Here is a 24,499-nt window from a genome sequence, read left to right as displayed (position 1 = left end):
GTAGTAGCATTCCATCAGAGCCTGTTCTCGCATCTCACCCACTTCTTCCTTGTTCCAGTAGCCCATTTTACATCGAGGTGCTCTGGTTCCCCAGCACCTGACGCGACCTTGTTTGGTGGGCGACGTCTGAGGCGTCATGTCATTCATTTCATTGTCTCTCATCATTGCATGAGGTAGGCAGTAGCGTGAAGGGTCTTGCCTAAGGACCCACACTGGCAGCTCATTTCCCCAACGGGGATTCGAACCGGGGTCTTCTGTTTGCAAGTCGGGTGACTTACCACTTGCACACATATATATATGTAGAAATGACATATATATATATATATATATATATATATATATATATAGCTTATTTTGTATTAAAATACTTGTTTTAAGAGCGGTTTCTTTCTCTACTTCTCAGAACATGTAAATCTCAGTTCGATGGCCACTGAGAGTGTTGAAACCCAGACATTCATTTAAACAAACCACACTACAGAACTCACTCACACATGCTGTCCCTTAGAGGATTAAAAAGCCAAAAGTGTCACATATTGATCAGCTGTTTGTTAATAAATGAGCCTGTGTAGCATTTTGCATCAGCAAATTTAACCCAGAATTGTTTTTTCTGGTCAGGCTTCATATGATAAAATTATTGAGATTTTTATGGTATTCAACATTTTGAGAAAAAAAAAATCAAGACATGACTTTTGGGCCAAATCGCCCAGCCCTGCTATAGAGAATCTTGGGGGGGTTCTGCGGGGGTTCACAGAAGGTTGACCTTTGACACCACTTGCTTGCAGCCACTCTTGGAGTAGTCCCGCCCCCCCACTGAGGGGTAGTAGTCGATCTCCCCCGCCAGACGCTCTATGTTGTTCTGGTCGGGTAGAACCCTTCCCGGGTCATTTCTTCCCGGAAACACTCCATCACATGACCTTTGTCCAGCAGTCCCAGAGGCACAATCTTAGCTCCGCCCAACAGTGGGTGGAGCTCCTCCAAAGTGGCACGAAGCACCGGGGTGAGGTCCTTCACCAGGTTGCTATGGCGACCGGAGGCAGTCATTGCCATGGAGACGCTTGAGGAGTTGTGCAGAATGTGTTTGGTGATGTGGGCGTGGCCAATATGGCTGAGGAATAGGTAGATGGCATTGAGGTGTTCCGTGGAGCGTTTGGTGAGCAGCAGGTGGCCAGGCGTCCTGGAGATCCAGGTGCAGGTGCTCGGCCTCGTCAAACACCAACAGGGGGATCTTCTCCTCCTCCTCTGCCTGCTCCATCAGCGCCGCTACGCGGTCAACAAGTCGCCGGCGCAGGAGGGGGCGTCAGCCTCCAGGGGGCAGTGGTGGAGGACGTAGTACTGAAGCACCAGGTGGTCGCCCACGATGGAGCGGAAGTGTCCGGCCAGCAGGCGTCCCAGGTGGCTCTTTCCCACACCCACGGGCCCGTGCAGGGACAGAACCAGAGGTTTGTTATGGACGTAGGTGGACAGGTAGTCCCTGAGGTGGGTCACCAGCGCTTCCACCGCCCCCTGCTGGCCAAACACCTCCCTCCTCAGCATCTTCTCCAGACCATCCAGGTCGTACCTGAGCACGTGGTCGTCCAGGTTCTCGATGGCGTTGTAGACCTGCAAAGAAAAGTGCTTTAAGGACACAAACACGCCCACAACACAAAGTAGGAAATAAAAAACCATGTGACTGTCGTTAAGCTCCTCCCCCAAAACTAACCCCTAACCTTTTCTGTCTCAATAAGTCATTCAACTTCTGCGAAATTCAATTATAAGTTACACTGGTATAAAAGTCAATTCCAGAAATGAACTGTTTTTCCACAGATAAGTCGCTCCGGCCAATAGCGTTCTCCGTTACTAATGAGGAACACTATTGGTTGAAGAAGAGTTTCTTGTGATAAACGACGTCTCACTGAGACGAGAGACAAGAGTGCGAGTGTTTTACAATAATCAGACAACTGATAGCATGCTACGCTAACTGCTGGTTAGCTCTACTTTAGTGGGTAGAACCAGACTGCTTTATGTTAATTACTTGTTCTGGTGATTCACATTGTGCTCACAAGATGGTGCTGATGGGTCGCTCCACCCTATGGTTATACAGGTTGTATAAGTTTCTTCTTTAATAACTCAAACCGTACCTGTAAGAAAGAGGATGGTGAGCAGCAGGTAGAGGCAGTTCCGAGCACGGCTGACTTCCTGTGTGGGTGGAGTTCTTCTTCTCCTCTCTGGGAACAGTACCCGTCTCCTCCTCCTCCTCCTCTTCCTCTGGTGTGGTGGGGCCAACCCAACGGTGGGCGAGGCTCCATCAAATGTGAAGATCTTGGGGCTGGTCCTGACTGGGGCGCCCACCACGGAGCCGGGCCCCCCCAGAGCCAACGCCATCTCCTGCCGACGTTTCTTCAGGGCCTGGTACTTCTGTTTGATTCTGATGACGGCGCGAAGCGACGAGGAGAAGCTGGACAAAGTGACGGGTGAAGCCTCGCTCTGCTGCTGGTTCTCCTCCTCCTCCGTCTGTCTCTCTACTTCCTCGTCTACGTCCTCCTCCGTCTGAGAAGAGGAGCTACTGTCCTGCTCGCTCATCTGCTCGACCACAAAAAACATCAACTTGTTACTGTTACTTTGTGTGTTACTGTTACTTTATGTGTGTTACTGTTACTTTACGTGTGTTACTGTTACTTTATGTGTGTTACTGTTACTTTATGTGTGTTACTGTTACTTTATGTGTGTTACTGTTACTTTGTGTGTGTTAATGTTACTTTACGTGTGTTAATGTTACTTTATGTGTGTTACTGTTACTTTGTGTAGTACTGTTACTTCATGTGTGTTACTGTTACTTTATGTGTGTTAATGTTACTTTATGTGTGTTACTGTTACTTTGTGTAGTACTGTTACTTTATGTGTGTTACTGTTACTTTACGTGTGTTACTGTTACTTTACGTGTGTTAATGTTACTTCATGTGTGTTACTGTTACTTTATGTGTGTTATTGTTACTTTATGTGTGTTACTGTTACTTAACGTGTGGTACTGTTAATTTATGTGTGTTACTGTTACTTTATGTGTGTTACTGTTACTTTACATGTGTTACTGTTACTTTACGTGTGTTAATGTTACTTTATGTGTGTTACTGTTACTTTATGTGTGTTACTGTTACTTTACATGTGTTACTGTTACTTTACGTGTGTTAATGTTACTTTACGTGTGTTACTGTTACTTTACGTGTGTTAATGTTACTTCATGTGTGTTACTGTTACTTATGTGTGTTACTGTTTACTTAACGTGTGGTACTGTTAATTTATTGTGTGTTACTGTTACTTTACGTGTGTCACTGTACTTTATGTGTGTTACTGTTAATTTATGTGTGTTACTGATACTTTACGTGTGTTACTGTTACTTTACATGTGTTACTGTTACTTTATGTGTGTTACTGTTACTTAACGTGTGGTACTGTTAATTTATGTGTGGTACTGTTACTTTATGTGTGTTACTGTTACTTTACGTGTGTTACTGTTACTTTATGTGTGTTACTGTTACTTTATGTGTGTTACTGTTACTTTATGTGTGTTACTGTTACTTAACGTGTGTCACTGTTACTTTATGTGTGTTACTGTTACTTTATGTGTGGTACTGTTACTTTATGTGTGTTACTGTTACTTAACGTGTGTCACTGTTACTTTATGTGTGTTACTGTTACTTTACATGTGTTACTGTTACTTTACGTGTGTTAATGTTACTTTATGTGTGTTACTGTTACTTTACGTGTGTTACTGTTACTTTACGTGTGTTAATGTTACTTCATGTGTGTTACTGTTACTTTATGTGTGTTACTGTTACTTTATGTGTGTTACTGTTACTTTACGTGTGTCACTGTTACTTTATGTGTGTTACTGTTAATTTATGTGTGTTACTGATACTTTACGTGTGTTACTGTTACTTTACATGTGTTACTGTTACTTTATGTGTGTTACTGTTACTTTGTGTGTTACTGTTACTTTGTGTGTTACTGTTACTTTATGTGTGTTACTGTTACTTTATGTGTGTTACTGTTACTTAACGTGTGGTACTGTTACTTTATGTGTGTTACTGTTACTTTATGTGTGTTACTGTTACTTAACGTGTGTCACTGTTACTTTACGTGTGTTACTGTTACTTTATGTGTGTTACTGTTACTTAACGTGTGTCACTGTTACTTTATGTGTGGTACTGTTACTTTATGTGTGTTACTGTTACTTTGTGTGTTACTGTTACTTTATATGTGTTACTGTTAATTTATGTGTGTTACTGTTACTTAACGTGTGGTACTGTTACTTTATGTGTGTTACTGTTACTTTACATGTGTTACTGTTACTTTACGTGTGTTAATGTTACTTTATGTGTGTTACTGTTACTTTACGTGTGTTACTGTTACTTCATGTGTGTTACTGTTACTTTATGTGTGTTACTGTTACTTAACGTGTGTTACTGTTAATTTATGTGTGTTACTGATACTTTACGTGTGTTACTGTTACTTTACATGTGTTACTGTTACTTTATGTGTGTTACTGTTACTTTGTGTGTTACTGTTACTTTGTGTGTTACTGTTACTTTATGTGTGTTACTGTTAATTTATGTGTGTTACTGTTACTTAACGTGTGGTACTGTTACTTTATGTGTGTTACTGTTACTTAACGTGTGTCACTGTTACTTTACGTGTGTTACTGTTACTTTATGTGTGTTACTGTTACTTTGTGTGTTACTGTTACTTTATGTGTGTTACTGTTAATTTATGTGTGTTACTGTTACTTAACGTGTGGTACTGTTACTTTATGTGTGTTACTGTTACTTTATGTGTGTTACTGTTACTTAACGTGTGTCACTGTTACTTTACGTGTGTTACTGTTACTTTATGTGTGTTACTGTTACTTTGTGTGTTACTGTTACTTTATGTGTGTTACTGTTAATTTATGTGTGTTACTGTTACTTAACGTGTGGTACTGTTACTTTATGTGTGTTACTGTTACTTTACGTGTGTCACTGTTACTTTATGTGTGTTACTGTTACTTTACGTGTGTTACTGTTACTTTATGTGTGTTACTGTTACTTTACGTGTGTTACTGTTACTTTATGTGTGTTACTGTTAATTTATGTGTGTTACTGTTACTTAACGTGTGGTACTGTTACTTTACATGCATTACTGTTACTTTATGTTTTAACTCATCATTTTGGGCTTTGTTGTAGTTCTACATCATATTTCCTGTGTCTATTTTACACATGGTGATGTGTTTGTTTACTCTCCATGTAACACAGTCATCGCGGTGTTAAAACCACTAAATAGAGAATAAGGTCGATGTTTTTTGGTGCATTTAACAGTAGTTAAGTATCTAAAAACAGCTGTTTATAATGATTAAACAAATAAAGTGGTTTGATAAACTGTTGTATTCTAAAACTAATGAAATCTTACTGTTAAACAAGTGGATAAATTAAACTAGTGATGAACTCCTTAAAGAAGTGCAGCAAAACCAAGTCTGAACATCATCAAAAATGAGTCCAAATAAACCAAATAAATTGATTTTGAACATTAACAAAATGAAAACAGAAACACACAAAAATAACAGATTTGACAAAATGACAGTAGAAATATACAAAAGGACAAAAGAAAAACACAAGATGACAACAAAAAACTACAAAATGACTGTAATGATTAATGAACGTACAAAGTTACAGTGAAACATACAAAAGAAGTACAAAAATACACAAAATAATGGAATGATACACAAAGGACAAAGAATTCCACTAACATGGCTGTGTTAAAGTTAGGACTGGTTATTATTCTAATGCTGATATGATCACATGTTGTTCCTCTGTTATTTTATGAAGGTTTAACTCGTAAAAAACAGGCTGCAGCTCAAACTGGGAACAGTGGGAACATTCCTCTGAGGGTTTTATCTTTCAATCTGTTCAGGAACTTTCCTGAAGGCTCTGCATGTGTGATGGATGTCTGACGGTTTACATACTGTACGTACTGTATATGATCATATCAGATTACTGAGAGCAAACAAACATTCCTCAGCTGCAGCGTTTATTGCTGAACAGAAAAGAGGAAGTGTCCGTCACACCCACAGCAGGTCAAACACAATCATGACCTTTGAGCGTCTGTTTGTCTTGGCTTCACTTCCACCTGCAAACACACACACACACACACACACACGCACACACACACACACACACACACACACACACTAAACATCATTCCTCAAGAATTCAGCTCAGAGGAAACTTTGTCTCCTTCCTGCCTCCACAGGCACATCAGGAGCTTTAAGGGTCCTTAAAAAGACTTTAGTACTGTTAGTATCATCAGAGCTGCAGCCTGGTGCAGAGGAACCTTTAGAACCTTTAGAACAAAGAGTGCTCACCTTTACACGTGTGTGAGGAGAGGACAGATGTGTGCAGATGTTCTTCACAGCTCGTTGAAGTCACAGGAGTAAAAGTGGAGTCAGGAACAAACTCTAGATCCAGCTCTGGCTCCGCCCCCTCCTCCTCCTCCTCTTCCTCTTTCACTGCTAAAGTGTAACAAACGTTCTCACGTTACTCTCTGATCACACAAAAGTAATAGATTACAAATACACACGTTACTGTAATTCACTTGCTTTTTTGACTATACAGTACATTTCTAATACAGTAGTTTTACTTTTACTCATGTAGGTTTTAAAAGATTTCTACACCCAACCATTACTGAGTAAATCATTATATTATATTATGTTATGTTATGTTATATTATATTATACTGTATTATGTTATATCATAATATATTACATTTTGTTATATTATGTTATATCATAATATATTATGTTATGTTATGTTATATTATATTATACTGTATTATGTTATATCATAATATATTACATTTTGTTATATTATGTTATATCATAATATATTATGTTATGTTATGTTATATTATATTATACTGTATTATGTTACATCATAATATATTACATTTTGTTGTTATATTATGTTATATCATAATATATTATGTTATGTTATATTATATTATACTGTATTATGTTATATCATAATATATTACATTTTGTTGTTATATTATGTTATATTATATTGTGTTATATTATATTATGTTATGTTATGTTATATTATGTTATGTTATATCATGTTATATTATATTGTTATATTATATTATGTTATGTTATATTATATTGTTATATTATATTATATTGTTATATTATGTTATGTTATATTATATTATATTGTTATATTATGTTATATTATATTGTTAAATTATATTATGTTATGTTATATTATATTGTTATATTATATTATGTTATGTTATATTATATTATACTGTATTATGTTATATTATATTATGTTATGTTATATTATGTTATGTTATATCATGTTATATTATATTATGTTATGTTATATTATATTGTTATATTATATTACATTATGTTATATCATATTATGTTATATTATATTATGTTATATCATATTATATTATGTTGTTATATTATATTATCTTATATCATGTTATATTATATTATGTTATGTTATATTATATTATATTGTTATATTATATTTTGTTATGTTATATTATATTATGTTATGTTATATTATATTATGTTATATCATATATTATACTATGTTATGTTAAATTATATTCCATCCATCTTCATACTCGCTTATTCCCGTTTATCAGGGTCGTGGGGGTCTGCTGGTGCCAATCTCCGGCTCTCATAGGACGTTGGGTGGGGGTCCACCCTGGACAGGGCGCCAGTCCGTTATATTATATTATATTACATTATGTTATATCATATTATGTTATATTATATTATGTTATATCATATTATATTATGTTGTTATATTATATTATCTTATATCATGTTATATTATATTATGTTATGTTATATCATATGACATTATGTTATATTATATGGTTAGTTACCCATGTTTTACAGTTCATAAATGTATCTATACTTAAAGCCTGAGAATTGTTTTATTTACAATGGAATTCATTGGTGTTATTTTATTTATAAAATAATTGTACATTTTAACAAACCTTTTATTTTATACAAATGCCAATAAATTAAGTTCCAGTTATGGTAGATTGTGTTTCTTCCTTTTTAAGTTTCTACATGAGATGTTTACTGTATGTAAGGGACCCGTACCAAGATTTATTACCAACAATAAACATGTGTGAAAGTAATTAGTAAATTTTACTTTGGATACTATTTAATTGAGCTACTTTTTACTTGTACTTAAGTTTTATTTCCATCAGTAACTATTTCTACTTCTGGTTTTGTGAAATTTACTGTTATTTTATGCTTTTTAATATTTGTGTTGTCTTTGTGTAGGTTTATTTATTTTGGGACGTATTTGAGTGAATTTGTAATTTTGTGTATTTCTACATGGTTTTGGAGTCATTTTCTGTATTTTGTCTTTTCTAAGTCAGTTTGTGCATTTTTGTGTTATTTACTTTCTGTGACTCAGCAGAATTAGTTACAACTACATGTACAACTTTCTAAATGTCAGCTCCACCTTTAGGGTTAGATGTGTGTGTGTGTGTGTGTGTGTGTGTGTGTGTGTGTGTCCACTTCCTGTCTGTGAATAAACTGTTTGTATTGGAGGGAAAATAATCACATTTCTTCACATTTAAACCGTCTCTTCTAAACACACAAAGGTTTAAAATAAAGAAAAAAATGTTAAAAGTATTTTTCAACAAACAAATGCTTCTAAAAACTCTGAAACAGTGAATTAAAACATTCTACCATTAGTGTTTATTTTATTTAAAAAATATCGTTTTGAACTGGCATATTTAAACATTAACCTAATTACATTTTTTTAATAATATCAGCAAATTAATCTCACTTACTTTGGTTTATTAATATAAGTGTTAATATGTAAAGATACATAAATCCTCTTAGTCATTCATAATTATAAAAGTAATAATAATAATTAGTCATAGTGATATTAAGAAGTTATAATCATTTTTAAAACTACTTCATTCAAACACATGAAAACCAACTTCCACTGTGAACCTTTCACAATAAGAGCCTAAGATAACTCCAACAGATCATGTTGTTACTGATGAAACAGTTTTAATAAAATGAAAAAGATCAAACATTTGTCTAAATCATTATTAAAGGATAAATCTTTCTGTTTTTGTTCTTCAAACACAAACTTGTTGTGTAACTTTAGTAAATAAAAAAAGTGAATGTTTTTATTTAAAGTTATTATATTTCATCTGCTGTTCTTCTTGTTTTCCCCACAGCATTGATCATCATCAGGAGTTTATGGGACTTTTCTGCTTTTTTCCCTGAGATAAACTGATCTTCTGTTAAAAAAGAAAGAAACAATTGTGAATTCAAACTCAATCTAAAGATTTATTACATTTAATTTGGACTATTTTTCTCAAATATTTAAACATTAACATTCAAAATGAAGCAGAAAGTTGAATAAATAAAGTGTCAAACTATCTTTCGTTCTCAAATGGAAACATTTTCAGTTTTTCTTTCTTTGTGCGCGTCCCATCCTACTTCCTCTTCCGGCCCCGCCCCCTGCGGCCCCGCCCACAGGAAGCAGCTGCGGCGTCCGAGGGTCCTGGAGGGATGTTGATCTGTCCGTCCTGGATCTCAGTGCGAGCGTCAGGTGGAAGGTGTTGGATCTGCTGCTGCGTCTCCAGGTAGAACATCACGTCTCTCAGCTGCTCCTGCAGCTCTGCTATGGTGGCGTCTTTGTGCTCTGCTACACACCGCCAAAATAAAACACTTCATTCATCACAACTCTCCAACAGGACGCTGAACACTGAATAAATACTGTTTTCACAATAAAAGTCACAACTTTCATATTTAGAATTGAGGAAAACACTTCAGATATGATCAACGGGCGGCCTGGGGGCCACGAGCGGTCCTCGATCTTATTTCATACGGCCCCAAAAACAAACGCACAGAATGATTAAAAACACACAACATGACACAGTATGACTACAACAATATAACAACACACACAAAATGTGAGAACAGTAGATGACACCAAATACACACACAAAACAACAACAAAAGGGCGACCCCATTTTTCCCCCAGGCGACCCCATATAGGGTCACGACCCCAAGGTTAAAAAACCCTGCACTAACAACAACAAAACCACACAAAACGAGAGAAACACATAATAAATGACACCATAAACACACAAAATGAATAAAAAATACAGTATTACCAGAAACACTTGTGTTTTTCCTCATATTTATTACAATAATATTCTAATAAAATAATCAATTGATTATAAACGTAACAGACGAACTTCTGATTAAAATAAAACTACAGAATGTTTGTCACAAACCGTACGTTCATAAAAATAAATATTACAGCAGCAACATTAGACTTTAAAAACACGCTGCTGACCTTTAACTTGACTGTTTATACACACACGTGTGTGTGTGTGTGTGTGTGTGTGTGTGCGCGTGTGTGTGTGTTAAGCTGCAGAACAAATACTGAGCTTCCACTCAAACCTTTAAACTGACATTTCCCAACAGAAAGTGATGTCACTCAACGTGTCAGCTGTGTTTAACTCCGCCCACCTGCTGTGGCTCTGTTATGAGTACCAAATGTGTCCGGACTGCGATGATGTCACAAGAGTGTGCGTACGGCATTGGCTGCACTGACGTGTACTTACAGCGGATCCTTTAGATTACGTCACTTCCTTCACTGTAAGCCTTACGACAAAGATATTACAATGTAAACTGACCATACCATGTTTGTTCAATATTTTAATAATAATAATCATTTTGTGGTTTTTAATTGTTAATTTAAAAGAAAAAAAAGATCAAAACACAAAACACAACATTGACAATGAAAAACCAAACAGAAAATAAGATAAAAACCAAAATAAATCACAATTCAAAACATACATTTCTAATTGTTTTTAATTAGTAAAATAGATGGAGACGTGTTTCACTGTGTTTATGATGTGGAAACATCTGGATGAACAAAGGGGGCGGGTTAATGAGGCTAACGTGCTAACAGCGATGCTACTCACCACTCTCTTTGCGTCCCTGCTCCTCCTCCAGCAGCCTGGCCTGTAGCTGCGTCTGATTGGCTCTCAGACAGCGGTTCATCTCCTGCTCCTCCTCCAGCTCCTGGCTGAGCTTCATCACCCTAGCACCGAGCTGGGTGCACCTGTAGGGGGCGACACACGCTCTCTGATGCTCTGCTGTAATGTCTCTAAAGTGTTTAACACCACCTACTTCTTCTCCACTCCCAGCTTGTCCTTGGACAGCTCTCCCAGACGTCGCTCCAGGTTATCACAGCGCTCCAACGTCTCCTTGAACTTCACCTTCATGTTGTTGATCTGAGGAGTCAAAGTCACAGATACAGTTCAGAATCATTTCATTGGCCAGGTACAGCTTAGAACAACACAAGGAGCAGCCGTTTGAGGCGTTCTCATATTTAGGTGAAAAAGGATAAAAACAGGAGGAGGTGAGACTGGTTTCCCTAAACAGAGATGACAGTGTAAAACCAGGAATAAAACGCGTCTACAAACATACATTTAAGCAGGACACAGTCAAAGAACACGAGACCAGACACAAGGGTAGGGTTGGGTAGGAGGTGGGCTGGGGGAGGGGGTCCGGAGAACAGGATTCCAGCCATTTGGGGACATGGGCGCTGCTACCACGTCTCCAAGTAGCACGAATGGGAGGGGGGGGAGGGAAGATGGTCAACGAAGGTTTTTGAAATTGAAGACCTGGAGCTGAGCTACTGACAACAGCCAGATAACGTATGGCAACAGTTCAGCAGCAACAGTTCAGCATCAACAGTTCAGCATCAACTGTTCAGCATCAACTGTTCAGCATCAACAGTTCAGCATCAACTGTTCAGCATCAACTGTTCAGCATCAACAGTTCAGCATCAACAGTTCCAGGTGGGAATGAAGGGAAGGAGTGGGGGGGGGGGGGGGGGGGGGAACCTTCTTGGTGATAAGAAATGAGATGACCTTGGCTAGCCAGGGAGCTAGCTAGGGAGCTAGCTAGGGAGCTGAAAGGAAGATAAACAATGTGTTTTATATTTATATGTTAATATTCTGTCCTGGGTGTCTCTGCTGTACTTCTCCCAGTTATTATCCATAACGCGTAGATGATCCATAAGCAGCTCTTGCTTCTGATATCGACCAACACATGACTGAGTGTTCAGAGCTCTGCTACATCCTTCAGCTTTTCTTAAACAGTCACCAGCGTAGTACGGACTTTTCAATAGATCAGGAGACCATTAGCTCTGATCAGCAGCATGTCTACTACCATGTAGATGTCCTCCACGTCTTCCATGGAAAGAATCGACAGACTCACAACTCGCCACTTATTCCAAGGGTCAAGTGTGTATCCAGCCGTAAACGTCCCACTTGGACATGCAGGTTCACCACCCCCGGTTCTTTTTGTAGAAAATGTGGTTGATAGCACTGAGAGAACAACTAATTAATTCCATGATTCCAGTTTTAAATGAGTCACAGAGAGAAACTCGTTAGAATCACAGGACCAGACAAAGCAGCAGCAGGGAGAGATAAGAGGGGCAAAAAAGTATTTATTCAGTCACCAATTGTACAAGTTCTCCACTTAAAAAGATGAGAGGTCTGTAATTGTCATCATAGATAAACCTCAACTATGAGACAACATGAGAAAAAAATCCAGAAAATCACATTGTAGGATTTTTAATGAATTAATTTGTAAATTATGGTGTAAAATAAGTATTTGGTCAATATCAAAAGTTCATCTCAGTACTTTGTAATGTACCCTTTGTTGTCAATGACAGAGGTCAAATGTTTTCTGTAAGTCTTCATAAGGTTTTCACACACTGTTGCTGGTATGTTGGTCCATTCCTCCATGCAGATCTCCTCTAGAGCAGTGATGTTTTGGGGCTGTCGCTAGGCAACACGGACTTTCAACTCCCTCCAAAGATTTTCTATGGGGTTGAGATCTGGAGACTGGCTAGGCCACTCCAGGACCTTGAAATGCTTCTTATAAAGCCACTCCTTTGTTGCCAGGGCGATGTGTTTGTGATCATTGTCGTGCTGAAAGACCAGCTACGTTTCATCTTCAATGTCCTTGTTGATTGAAGGAGGTTTTCACTCAGAATCTCACGATACATGGTCTCACTCATTCTTTCCTTTACATGGATCAGTCGTCCTGGTCCCTTTGCAGAGAAACAGCCCCAAAGCATGATGTTACCACCCACATGCTTTACAGTAGGTATGGTGTTCTTTCTCCTCCAAACACGACTAGTTGAGTTTTTACCAAAAAGTTCTATTTTAGTTTCATCTGACCATATGACCTTCACCCAATCCTCTTCTGGATCATCTAGATGTTCTCTATCAAACTTCAGACGGGCCTGGACATGTAGTGGTTTAATCAGGGGGACACGTCTGGTACTGCAGGATTTGAGTCCCTGGTGGCGTAGTGTGTTACTGATGGTAGCCTTTGTTACTTTGGTCCCAGCTCTCTGCAGGTCATTCACTAGGTCCCCCCGTGTGGTTCTGGGATTACTGCTCATCATTCTTGTGATCATTTTGACCCCACGGGGTGAGATCTTGGAGCCCCAAATGGAGGGAGATTATCAGTGTCTTGTATGTCTTCCATTTTCTAATAATTGCTCCCACAGTTGATTTCTTCACACCAAGCTGTTTACCTATTGTAGACTCACTCTACCCAGCCTGGTGCAGGTCTACAGTTTAGTTTCTGGTGTCCTTTGACAGCTCTTTGGTCTTGGCCATAGTGAATAGGCCTTTCTCTCTCTCTCTGACAACATTTCTCTGTGTTGTTGCTATGACGAGGCAGTGTGTATCATAGTGATCAGAATGATTCTGTGTGAGCAAAAAGGATCTAATGTAAACAGTCTCATTGTTCCACCTGATCTAATGTGACAGCATGAAGCTTTAAGACTGGGACAAATCCACAATTTAGCAGCGTCATTGTTTAAGCCGTAGGGTTCAAAGCGTGAGAAAAATGCAGCGCCTAACAGTCCAGAAATGAGGGTATCTAGTATATACTATAGTATGATTAGAAAAAGGAGCGTTCTTCCAAGTTATCCAGATACATTTAGAACCTGCAGCGTTAAAAAGCTGACGCACACTGAGGCTAAATATCTGTTGATTCTTCAAATGTATTCAGAAGTTTCAAAGTAAAGGTGAAGTTCATCAGCTCTACATAGAAATGCATGAATAGATCTGACTGGTTCTATTAGGCCTGTTCATTGCCATGGATCTATCGATACGATCTTGTTACTAAACAATACTATATACATCACAATATCAAAGAATACAAACTAATGCAATGAAATACGACTCATTAATTTTATAACTTGTGAGAACCAGTAAATACAGTTAGTGGAATGTTCATCAAAGTGTTAAATTACATTTTATAGAAGTTGAACTTTTGCTTCTCTAACAGATTCTGATTTTAATAAGTTGTTAAATTCTTTAATAAAAACATCAAAGTGTTCACTATAGGTTCTAATCACCTCCTGGGTCGTCTCCTTCTCCAGGTGGACAATCTTGTTCTCCCAGTAGATCCTCTGGGACTCCAGCTGACTGGTCAGCAGGTAGGAGTACTACACACACACACACACACACACACACACACACACAGTATTTGAACCTCCTTCCTCTGTGTGTGTGTGTGTGTGTGTGTGTGTGTGTGAGACAGAGGCTGACCTCCAGCTGCAGAGCATCAATCTTCTCAGCGTGACACATGACCCCCTCACACTCAAACTGGACCATCTTACCGTCTGTCTTACTGGCCACCAGGCGGTGGACGTAGTTATCTGTGAACACAATCAAACAGTTTGAATGTTGATGACATCATTCATGATCAATACATCAAAGATCAGTTGGAACTTAAAGAGACTCTAAAGTTTCTTCACTGTAAACATTCTCAGACTGGTGCATTGCATTGTGGGATGTGGAGTTACTTCATTCTGTCTGTGATTTCTTGTGTTTCTCCTCCAAACAAAGAGGAAGTGACATGTTATTATTAATAATATATGAATAGGTCATTATTCTCTGTGATGTCACTCATTACATCACACATTATAAATCAGACACATTCACATCTTTGTGTTGAACAAACATCTGGGAATGTGTTGGAGTCACTGTCAGAGTTTTTAGGAACTAACACAAAAACTCACTAAACACTTCTCAACCTTGGGGTCAGGACCCCATTAGGGGTCACGAGACACTGGGAGTGGGTCACCAGATGCTTTCAAGAAACTAAGAATATTTTCTAAACAATTTCAGCCCATTTTTCCTTGTTTTTACTTTTTCTGAAACTCTCCATATTTTAATCTATTTTCATCACTTTTTTTTTTACTTTTAATGACTTTACTCCATATTTTTATACTTTCCAGACATGTTCATCACTTATAAACCCTTTCCACCACTTTTACACCTAATGTCTATATATTGACCTATTATTGTCACTTTTAACCTCTTTTCATCATATTTCATGATTATTTTTGACAATTTAACCACATTCATCATTTGTCATGTCCATTATTTATCAGTTTAAACTAATTGTTCTAATATTTACACTTTTTCTGTCTGTTTTTATTCACTTTAATTTATAACTTTGAACCAATTTCTGTGGTTTTTAAAATCTCATTTCACCTCCTTTTCCACCATTTTTATTCACTTTGAACCATTTTATTAGTGATTAAAACCATGATTTCCATCTTTAAGATGAATATAATAATAATAATAAACGTTCCTGGATAACAGTGGATATTATTCAGATGAATAAATAAATGTGGTTATCACAGATTCATAGAACAATGGACCATCATTTTACTGACTTTATGGATGGACCCCAAAAATCTCTCCTTTATTCCCCCTTATAGATGGTCCTGTCTCCACATGACTGTTCTTCAATGTTCATGTCTGTGTTCAACCACCTTCAGACACAGTGGGGGTCCCTGCTCTATGGGACCTTTATTTTGGAGGGTCCCTGCTCTATGGGACCTTTATTTTGGAGGGTCCCTGCTCTATGGGACCTTTATTTTGGAGGGTCCCTGCTCTATGGGACCTTTATTTTGGAGGGTCCCTGCTCTCTGGGACCTTTATTTTGGAGGGTCCCTGCTCTCTGGGACCTTTATTTTGGAGGGTCCCTGCTCTCTGGGACCTTTATTTTGGAGGGTCCCTGCTCTATGGGACCTTTATTTTGGAGGGTCCCTGCTCTCTGGACCTTTATTTTGGAGGGTCCCTGCTCTCTGAAACCTTTATTTTGGAGGGTCCCTGCTCTCTGAAACCTTTATTTTGGAGGGTCCCTGCTCTCTGAAACCTTTATTTTGGAGGGTCGCAGGCTGAAAAGGTTGAGAACCACAAGTCTACAGGACTCCACATCCCATGATGCAATGCACCAAGGTCAATGGGAGTGTTTAGGGGGGACTGTGCAGCAGTAATATGAACGTAGTATCTTACAGTATGTGTGGAACATGATGGTGTACAGCACCTCTGTATAAATGTAGAACGTTTAATCTTCTTCACTCACACACAGACGCACAGTCAGCAGGTTTCTTACCTCCAGCGTAGTCCCACACACGGTGGTTGGTGAGCTGCATGGCGTACGTGTGCTGCGTTTCCTCAAAGTGTTTGTAGGCGTGACGGCTAACGTAGCGGCCGCACCCGATGTGACCACAGATCAAACAGATCCACAGGTTCTGCAGACGCAAACATTAGAAACACGTGAAAAACACGACAGAGGAACCAAAGTGATGTTCTGTAGAAGATGAGCAGCGTGGTGGACCTCCTGCACGCCACACTCGAAGCATTTGTTCTCCTCCACGGGTTCTGGAGTCTGACAGTACCTGCACACAGGACATCTGAGGAACACACAGCAGTGTTAGGAACACACACACACAATCACAGGAAGAGGCGTGGCACTCACGAGGCGTCCTCCCAGCGCTGCAGACACTGGCTGTGGAAGCTGTGGTTACACAGCGTGGTTAGAACGCCGTTCACCGACTCGTCCATCCTCTCCAGACACACGGTGCATTTAGGAAGCTCGGTCAGCTCCATCACAGGCAGGCTGGCCCCCTGAGGAGGATGTAGGGCCAAACCTGAGCTTCAAAATAAAAGGGCTTTAAAGGATCCTCCACTGTTTTTACAAGTGTGGCCCAAAGTGACTTCTACAGTCAGTGATTTACTCTCTAACTTCCTCCACCAGAGCGTGTCAGCGCACTGTTTAAAGGAGAGTAAAGGTCCCTTATGAGAGCTCTTCTTCTCTGCTTCATTGTCTACTACCAAACTACAGAGTTGGAACTGTCGCCCCCTGTGGTCACAGATTTAGATTATTATATAAATCATTAACCTTTATTATTATATTTTATTCTTCCGTTTCCTCAAACTCGTCCCACAATTTTAAACCAATTTCAACAATTGATTATCAAACTTTTCTGAAAATTCTACACATCTCTGCTATGTTCCAGTTTTTTGAAACTTTTCACCTTTTTGAGTTATTTCCCGTAGAACTTTTTGCTCTCTTCCATTTTCATTGAAAGTTCCAACTTTTTTTCCTCTTATTGGAACTTTTAAGCCCTCATCGTCAGCCATTTTGTAACTGATGCAAACCATGGAACCTTTAACATGTTCAGCTACTACCACCAACCATTACAACCTAAATGCTAATAATAAGCTATTGCTAGGCTAATTATGCTAATGCTAGCATTAGGCTAATGCTACTGCTAGGCTAATAAGGTTGCTGCACTAATGCTAATGCTAAGTGAGCAACTAAGTAAGCAATGAAGTGAGCAACTAAGCAACTATTGAGCAACTAAGTGGGCAACTAAGCAATAAGTGAGCAACTAAGCAACTATCAAGTAACTAAGTGAGCAACGAAGCAACTATTGGGCAACTAAGCAATAAGTGAGCAACTAAGCAAGTAAGTCAGCAACTAAGCAACTATTGAGCAACTATTAAGAAACTAAGTGAGCAACGAAGCAACTATTGAGCAACTAAGAAACTAAATGGGCAACTAAGCAATAAGTGAGCAACGAAGCAACTATCAAGCAACAAAGTGAGCAACTAAGCAACTATCAAGCAACTAAGTGAGCAACGAAGCAACTATTGGGCAACTAAGCAATATGTGAGCAACTAAGAAACTATTAAGAAACTAAGTGAGCAACTAAGCAGCTATTGAGCAACTAAGCAACTAAGTGGGCAACTAAGCAGTATGTGAGCAACTAAGCAAGTAAATCAGCAACTAAGCAGCTATTGAGCAACTAAGTGAGCAACGCAGGCCAGCACCTGCATCCTCATTTGTATTTTCTTCAGGAAATGTAAATATTCTAGTTATTTCTATTATTTATACTCTATTAAAGCTGTTAAATGATCTAAAAAGCTACTAAATGATGTTTTTTCTCAGCTCGACCTGCTGTGCGCTTATCACCTACAGCCGAGAGGATCTTTTCCTCAATGGATTACGAAGCGAACAAGGCGTAACCGAGGACTTTATTGACACGCATAACAAACCGCTGAACATAGCCCAGACACCGAGCTCCCCGTGGAGACACTTGCCTACGAGCAGGAGGAGGAGGTGACGCAGGGAGAGGAAACAAAAGCGAGGCTGCCGGGCAGGCGTCCTCGCACAGCTGCGGAGAAGGCCACACAAACCGCCGCTGCCCAACATTTTCCTCTCTAATGTCAGATCCCTCGCAAACAAGATGGATGAGGAACCTGGACTCCAGTAAGAGCAGGGGAGGGGGCGCTCTGTATCTACGTGAACAACAGCTGTTGCACAAATGCCACCATTATTGACAGGCACTGCTCTGCAGACCTGGAATTTGTTATGGTTAGGTGCAGACCCCTGTACCCTCCGCGTGAGTTTGCCGTTGTCCTGGTAACTGCTGTGTACATTCCACTGGATGCTAGCATTAGCACGGCTATTAGCCACTTAAACAATGCTCTCAGCCGGCAACAGAACAACCACCCCGGAGCAGTGCATGTGATCTCGGGGGACTTCAATCATGCTGATTTGAAAGTAGTGCTTCCTAAATTCCACCAGCACATTAAATGTGCCACCAGGGGAGCTAACACCTTGGATAAAGCCTACTCCAACATTAAGCATGCTACAGGACCACTCAGCTGCCCCACCTGGGCTCCTCTGATCATATGTCACTGCTCCTGATTCCTGCATACAAACCACTGAAGAGGCGTTCACCCCCCCACAACTCGAACTGTGACATCTTGGCCCGACGGTGCTTCCGCAGCAGCTGCAAGACTGCTTTGAAAGCACAGACTGGGACATTTTCTGCCATCAGAACTTGGGGGTATTCAGATCAGTAGTACTTGGCTACATCCAACACTGTGTTAACACCGTCACAGTGGATAAGCATATCTGGATGTTTCCAAATCAGAAGCCCTGGATGAACAAGCAGGTCAAGGAACTGCTGAAGGAGAGAAACAGCACCTTCAGCTCTGGAGACAAGGAGCTGTACAGCTGTGCTCGTGCTGCTCTGAAGAGAGGCATCAGAGAGGCCAAGGCAGTCTACAAGCAGAGAATCAAGGAGGACTTCAGCAGCAACAACAGCTGGCAGATGTGGCAAGGGATCCAGCACATCACCAACACCACCACAATCTCTGGGGACGCCTCATTGGCGGAGGAGTTTAACCATCCACTTCTTCGCCCATTTAGAGGTTGAGCCATCAGCGGGGCCCACACTGCAGCTGACATCCCTCCACAGCCAGACCTTCACCGTGCAGGAAGAGGAAGTGAGGGCCCTGAGGGCAGCGAACCCCGAAAAGCTGCTGGACCTGATGGTGTGACTGAAAGGGTGCTGAGGGACTGCGCAGACCAACTAGCTGGGGTTTTTACCAGCATCTTTAACCAGTCCCTCTCCCAGTGTTTCATCCCATCCTGCTTAAAGTCATCCACCGTCATCCCTCTGCCAAAAAAAGACAATATCAGCAGTCTCAATGACTACTGGCCAGTGGCACTCACCCCCATCATCATGAAGTGTTTTGAGAAACTGGTCCGGAGTCACATCATATCATGCCTACCGCCCACACTCGACCCCCACCAGTTTGCCTACAGAGCCAACCAGTCTATGGAGGACATCATCGCCACTGCTTTGCACACCACACTGACCCACCTGGAACATTGAAGGAGCTACATGAGACTGCTCTTCCTGGACTTCAGCTCGGCCTTCAACACCATCATCCCGAGCACACTGGTAGGCAAGCTGGATGATCTGGGTCTCTCCCACAACATCTGCGTCTAGATTATGGACTTCCTGACAGACCGCTCCCAGAGGGTGAAAGTAGGACACCACCTGTCCTCAGCACTGAGCACCAGCACCGGCTCTCCACAAGGCTGTGCACTAAGCCCCCTATTCTACACCCTCTACACCTACGACTGCACCCCCATCAATAAGTTTTCAGATGACACCACGGTGGTGGGGCTCATCTCAGGAGGAGATGAGACAGCTTACAGGGTGGAGGTGAAGAGTCTGTCAGAATGGTGCACCACCAGCAACCTCACCCTGAACACCTGCAAGTCGAAGGAACTGATTGTTGACTCCAGCCGGTGTAAACCGGACATTCAACATAAATGGGGATGGGGTGGAGATGGTGTCAGACTTTAGGTTCCTGGGCATCCACATCAGTGGGGACTTGAGCTGGACTGTTAACTCCTCAGGAAGAACAACTTAAAATCAGAGCTCTTGTTGTGCTTCTACCGCTGCTCGGTGGAGTCAGTGCTGAGCTGAGGCATCTCGCTGTGGTTCTCCAACTGTACCACAGTAGATAGGAAGAAGCTCCAGAGGGTCATAAACACCGCCCAGAGACTGATTGGGTGCCCTCTCCCACCCCTGGAAGACAAATATAACACCCGCTACCTCAGGAGAGCCCACAACATCCTTAGGGACCCCTCACACCCTGGTCACCACCTTTTCCAACTTCTGCCCTCAGGGAAGTGTTTCAGGGCAATAAAGACAAAAACAGTTTCTACTCAAGAGCTGCTGTTGCCCTGAACGCCTCAAACCCCAACAAACCCTGAATCTGCTGTTTTAATACCCCTCTTTTCTTGTAAAATATCCTTTGTTTTCTTAAGATTATAATGTCCATCACTATTCTATTCTATTTTATTTTGCAGTTTTTACAGACTTGATTAAATGTTTTTTGCACCATTTATCTTTGCACTACCTTCTGTTGTTCACACTTTTTTACGAGAGCTGCTATTTTTTTAATTTCATTGTGCATCTAAGAAGTAACAATGACAATAAAATGATTCTGATTCTAAAAATCTACTAAATGATCTAAAAATCAGGCTGAATGTTTCACTCCAATAGGAAACAATGAGATGTTTACAGGCAGTGGGGCCGTGTGACATCATCAATCATGTGACTTAAAGATGGAGGAACACAGGATCTAAAACTATAAAGTAGAAGGTTTTAGGACACATTTATAAAAACAGTGGAGGATCCTTTAAAGTAAATAATATCCAATGAGATAAAACACGTTGCTTGTTTGGGGGTTCTACAGGGTTCTACAGGGTTCTACAGGGTGCTCTTTCACCTCCTCAGATCTGATGACCTCGGCCCGCTCCACATACACCAGCTGACAAACGGCTTCCTCGATGGAGTTGAACCGTCGACCGTTGCAGGCCGTGTAGAAGCTGTCGGCGTCTGCCTGAGAGCACAGAGCAAACCAATCATTCATATCAGTTATTTTAATGCATCAGCATAAATGTGGGCAGAAATGCTTCTGAGAGGCAGACTAAAAAAGGGCGGAGTTTGTGTTTGACATGTGATCATGACTTGAGGGCGTGGTTAGTGATCACACCGCTCACTGTTAGCAGAGAAAACGAAAGAGCGTGTTCCAGCTAATTACATATTGGTTTTAGTCACATTTTAGTTCTTTTTATCCTGAATAATAGTTTTAGTTGGAACGTTTTTTTAATGCTGTTTTATAAAAAAAGAGTCTTAAAAACGTGACCGACTTTATAAATCAGTGTTTTATGCCTCGGGTTGATCTGTGCTGTTTGTGTGATTATATAGAAGTACAGTGAGCTAGGCCAACACCACACGGATGCTCACCCCGGGAAAAAAAATAAATGACTTATTGATGAAAACAATGACAGATCTTGTTATATTTTATTGTACAACAGTTAGTTCCAAACATTCCAAGAGTGCGGATTTCTTACGTATCATATCACTCCAGCTGATATTAGTACCATTAATTACCACTACACACCACAGCACACCATTATAATGTTCACAGTGAAGGTCTTAATTCACAATTTGGATTTTTTTCAAACTGATTTTTTTTTTGGTGATCGTTCATATTACACATTAAATGTTTCTTAAAGGGGACATATCATGGTTTTAAATCCTTCCTTTTTACATATAAATCATACAGTTATGGTCTATATAAAGCAGAACTGCAATGCTTGGGTCTGAATTCCTCATTATTATAGCTCCACCCCTTTTCTACCCCTTTTCTGATGTGCTTCTTAGAGCAACTCGTTTTGGTGCTGTCTCTTTAAATGCAAATGAGACACTCCATACCCCGCCCCCTCTTCAGGTGACACTCGGTTCAACTCCACCCTGCTCGGCCATTTTTGTAGTTTGATAGAAGAGATACGGCTATGTAGCGGAGCATAAACTTTTTATTCAGAGGTTATTTACAAAATGTCAACAACGTTAGACTTGTCCATCCAGCCTTACATGTTCCAGCCAGAGTCTGACCCAGTGGAGCGAGATGAAAATGAAGATGATGAACCTGCAGAACCCTAACAAGTGAGCTAACACAAGCACCGAGCTAACGCTAGCGCCAAGCTAACGTCACAAAATGCATTTTAATACAGTCTTTTCAAAGACAAAAACGTCAAAATGAAATGACTAATGAAAACTTTAGACTTAAATTAAATCACGTAGGCCATATCATCAAGGATCTAAAACGAGCACACAGCGCTAACATATGAAGACGGTGCAACTGCTAATGCTAACAAAACAATGACAGGGACGTCTTATCATCACACTTTTTAGCGTTATTTACAGCTTACCGAAGTGCTCTGTTCATCGTCTCCAAAGATAGAAGGAATTGAACCCTCAATCAGACAAAGTCTTTCTGTAAATCCTTCTTTATACTGGTGGAGGTTGATGAAGCAGTCATCATTGAAGTGCTTCACACACATAAAAATGACCTTATCCACAGATGTGGTACATTTCTATAAAAAATAAAACTCAACCAGACACTTTGAAAAGGTTCTGATGCTGGGAGACGGTGTAATGAAGCGTGTGGGTTACTACATCCAACAACCCAACATTTTGACTTATCCTCTCGTTACTTCTGCATCCTGGAGCTTGGACTACAAAATAAAAGCCAGAAATAAAAATGGTGGATTGCTCGAAGTGTTGGACCTGGAGTTGATGAACTAATTTGGCAGTTCTGCTGCAAATACTGTGATGTAATAGTTCAAAAAACGTAATAGAGAATAGAAAAATCTAAAGAGATTGAAAAATATGAGCAAAACAGAATATAAAGATATCTACGGAGCACCTGAAGAGATTAATTTGATTTTTTCTGTACTTCTAAACACTCTAAATATACAACAAAAAGCATTTAAGGGCTAAAAAAGTGGATTTAGCATCATATGTCCCCTTTAGATCAGTTTGGAGTATGAACGTAATGCAACCCTGAAGGGACGCGCATTGCGCAGAAAAGGTCCTGAGGTGACCCCTGATCCCACGGTGTTTACGTTAGTAGTTTAAGTTAGTAGTAAATATTTGTATTGATTAAAAAGCCTAAGAAGGTAACCAATAGATATTTGTTTTTAGTGTATTTTACAGCTGATTTGGGACCATTAGCATCTCTTATGCTGTGAGCCAGATAGCAAAATAATAGGTGACATGTAGGAGGTAGCAGCACCTTTGGATGAGAGATCATCCATGCTCAGCAGAGCTCAGAGGGAGAGAGGAAAGGAGTTTATGAGACAAAAAATGGCGCTACGTACAGAGTTGACGTTCCCAGCAGCACACACTCAACCAGAGCATCTGTGGAACTCATGGATAATGTGGCGATGGTGAGATAAAACAATAAAAAAACAGGGAAAGCAGTGACACACTGCATGTCGGGGAGGAAGAGGAAGTTACGTGTGCAGACTGACGGGAGAGAAAGTTGGAGGAACGCCAAAATACAGTAAGAAATCAATTCAACTCTGACCCAGATAGATGAATAATAATAATTTTATCATCAAAAGCCTGGTCTCAGTGTTTTTATTTGTTTTATATAAGGAAACAATATTCAGATGGTAGAGTTGTCACTAAAGCAAAAACATAGCTTTAAAGTCACTGACAGGGGTTTTTTTTTTTTTTTTACAAAAAGGCTTTTTTCTCAGCTTTTTGCTCTGAAACTGAAGATTTCAGTAAAACTTGCTCTGTTTAACAGCTGATTACAAAAGAACGGAACGAGCCAGAAAAAAATAAAGTAGAGGCTTCAATCTTTCAGAATCTGGTGTCAGATTTCAGATAGTCATAGTAGAAAATATTCTGTGGGTCTTT

The 24,499-nt window shown here is 40.0% G+C and overlaps 2 protein-coding genes across 3 annotated transcripts in view; both read right to left on the bottom strand.

Moving 5' to 3' along the window:
* Positions 1–486: 486 nt before the first annotated feature.
* LOC114459361 (torsin-4A-like) lies at positions 487–6,586 on the bottom strand. Its single transcript, XM_028441638.1, is given in 6 exon segments — positions 487–855; positions 858–1,161; positions 1,163–1,284; positions 1,287–1,614; positions 2,113–2,559; positions 6,370–6,586. Coding segments are annotated over 5 exon segments (1,311 nt in total). The 5' UTR covers positions 6,370–6,586; the 3' UTR covers positions 487–745.
* Positions 6,587–9,232: 2,646 nt separating this feature from the next.
* The window catches only part of LOC114459360 (BRCA1-associated protein-like), a 28,180-nt gene continuing 12,913 nt past the window's right edge, over positions 9,233–24,499 (bottom strand). The window contains exons 5-14 of one of the 2 annotated variants that reach the window (XM_028441635.1): positions 21,513–21,626; positions 16,888–17,036; positions 16,747–16,822; positions 16,522–16,660; positions 14,661–14,770; positions 14,468–14,557; positions 11,209–11,312; positions 11,001–11,140; positions 9,502–9,709; positions 9,233–9,299 (exon numbers count right to left, since the gene is read on the bottom strand). In XM_028441635.1, the coding sequence (XP_028297436.1) occupies positions 9,257–9,299; positions 9,502–9,709; positions 11,001–11,140; positions 11,209–11,312; positions 14,468–14,557; positions 14,661–14,770; positions 16,522–16,660; positions 16,747–16,822; positions 16,888–17,036; positions 21,513–21,626 (1,173 nt within the window). In that variant the 3' untranslated portion in view covers positions 9,233–9,256. The remainder of the gene's footprint in view (positions 9,300–9,501; positions 9,710–11,000; positions 11,141–11,208; positions 11,313–14,467; positions 14,558–14,660; positions 14,771–16,521; positions 16,661–16,746; positions 16,823–16,887; positions 17,037–21,512; positions 21,627–24,499) is intronic. The other variant, XM_028441636.1, reaches the window with a different exon arrangement.

This window comes from Gouania willdenowi, unplaced genomic scaffold (assembly GCF_900634775.1).
Source record: "Gouania willdenowi unplaced genomic scaffold, fGouWil2.1 scaffold_304_arrow_ctg1, whole genome shotgun sequence".
In the NCBI taxonomy this organism is placed as follows: domain Eukaryota; kingdom Metazoa; phylum Chordata; class Actinopteri; order Blenniiformes; family Gobiesocidae; genus Gouania; species Gouania willdenowi.
This window is presented reverse-complemented; position numbering and strand designations above follow the sequence as displayed.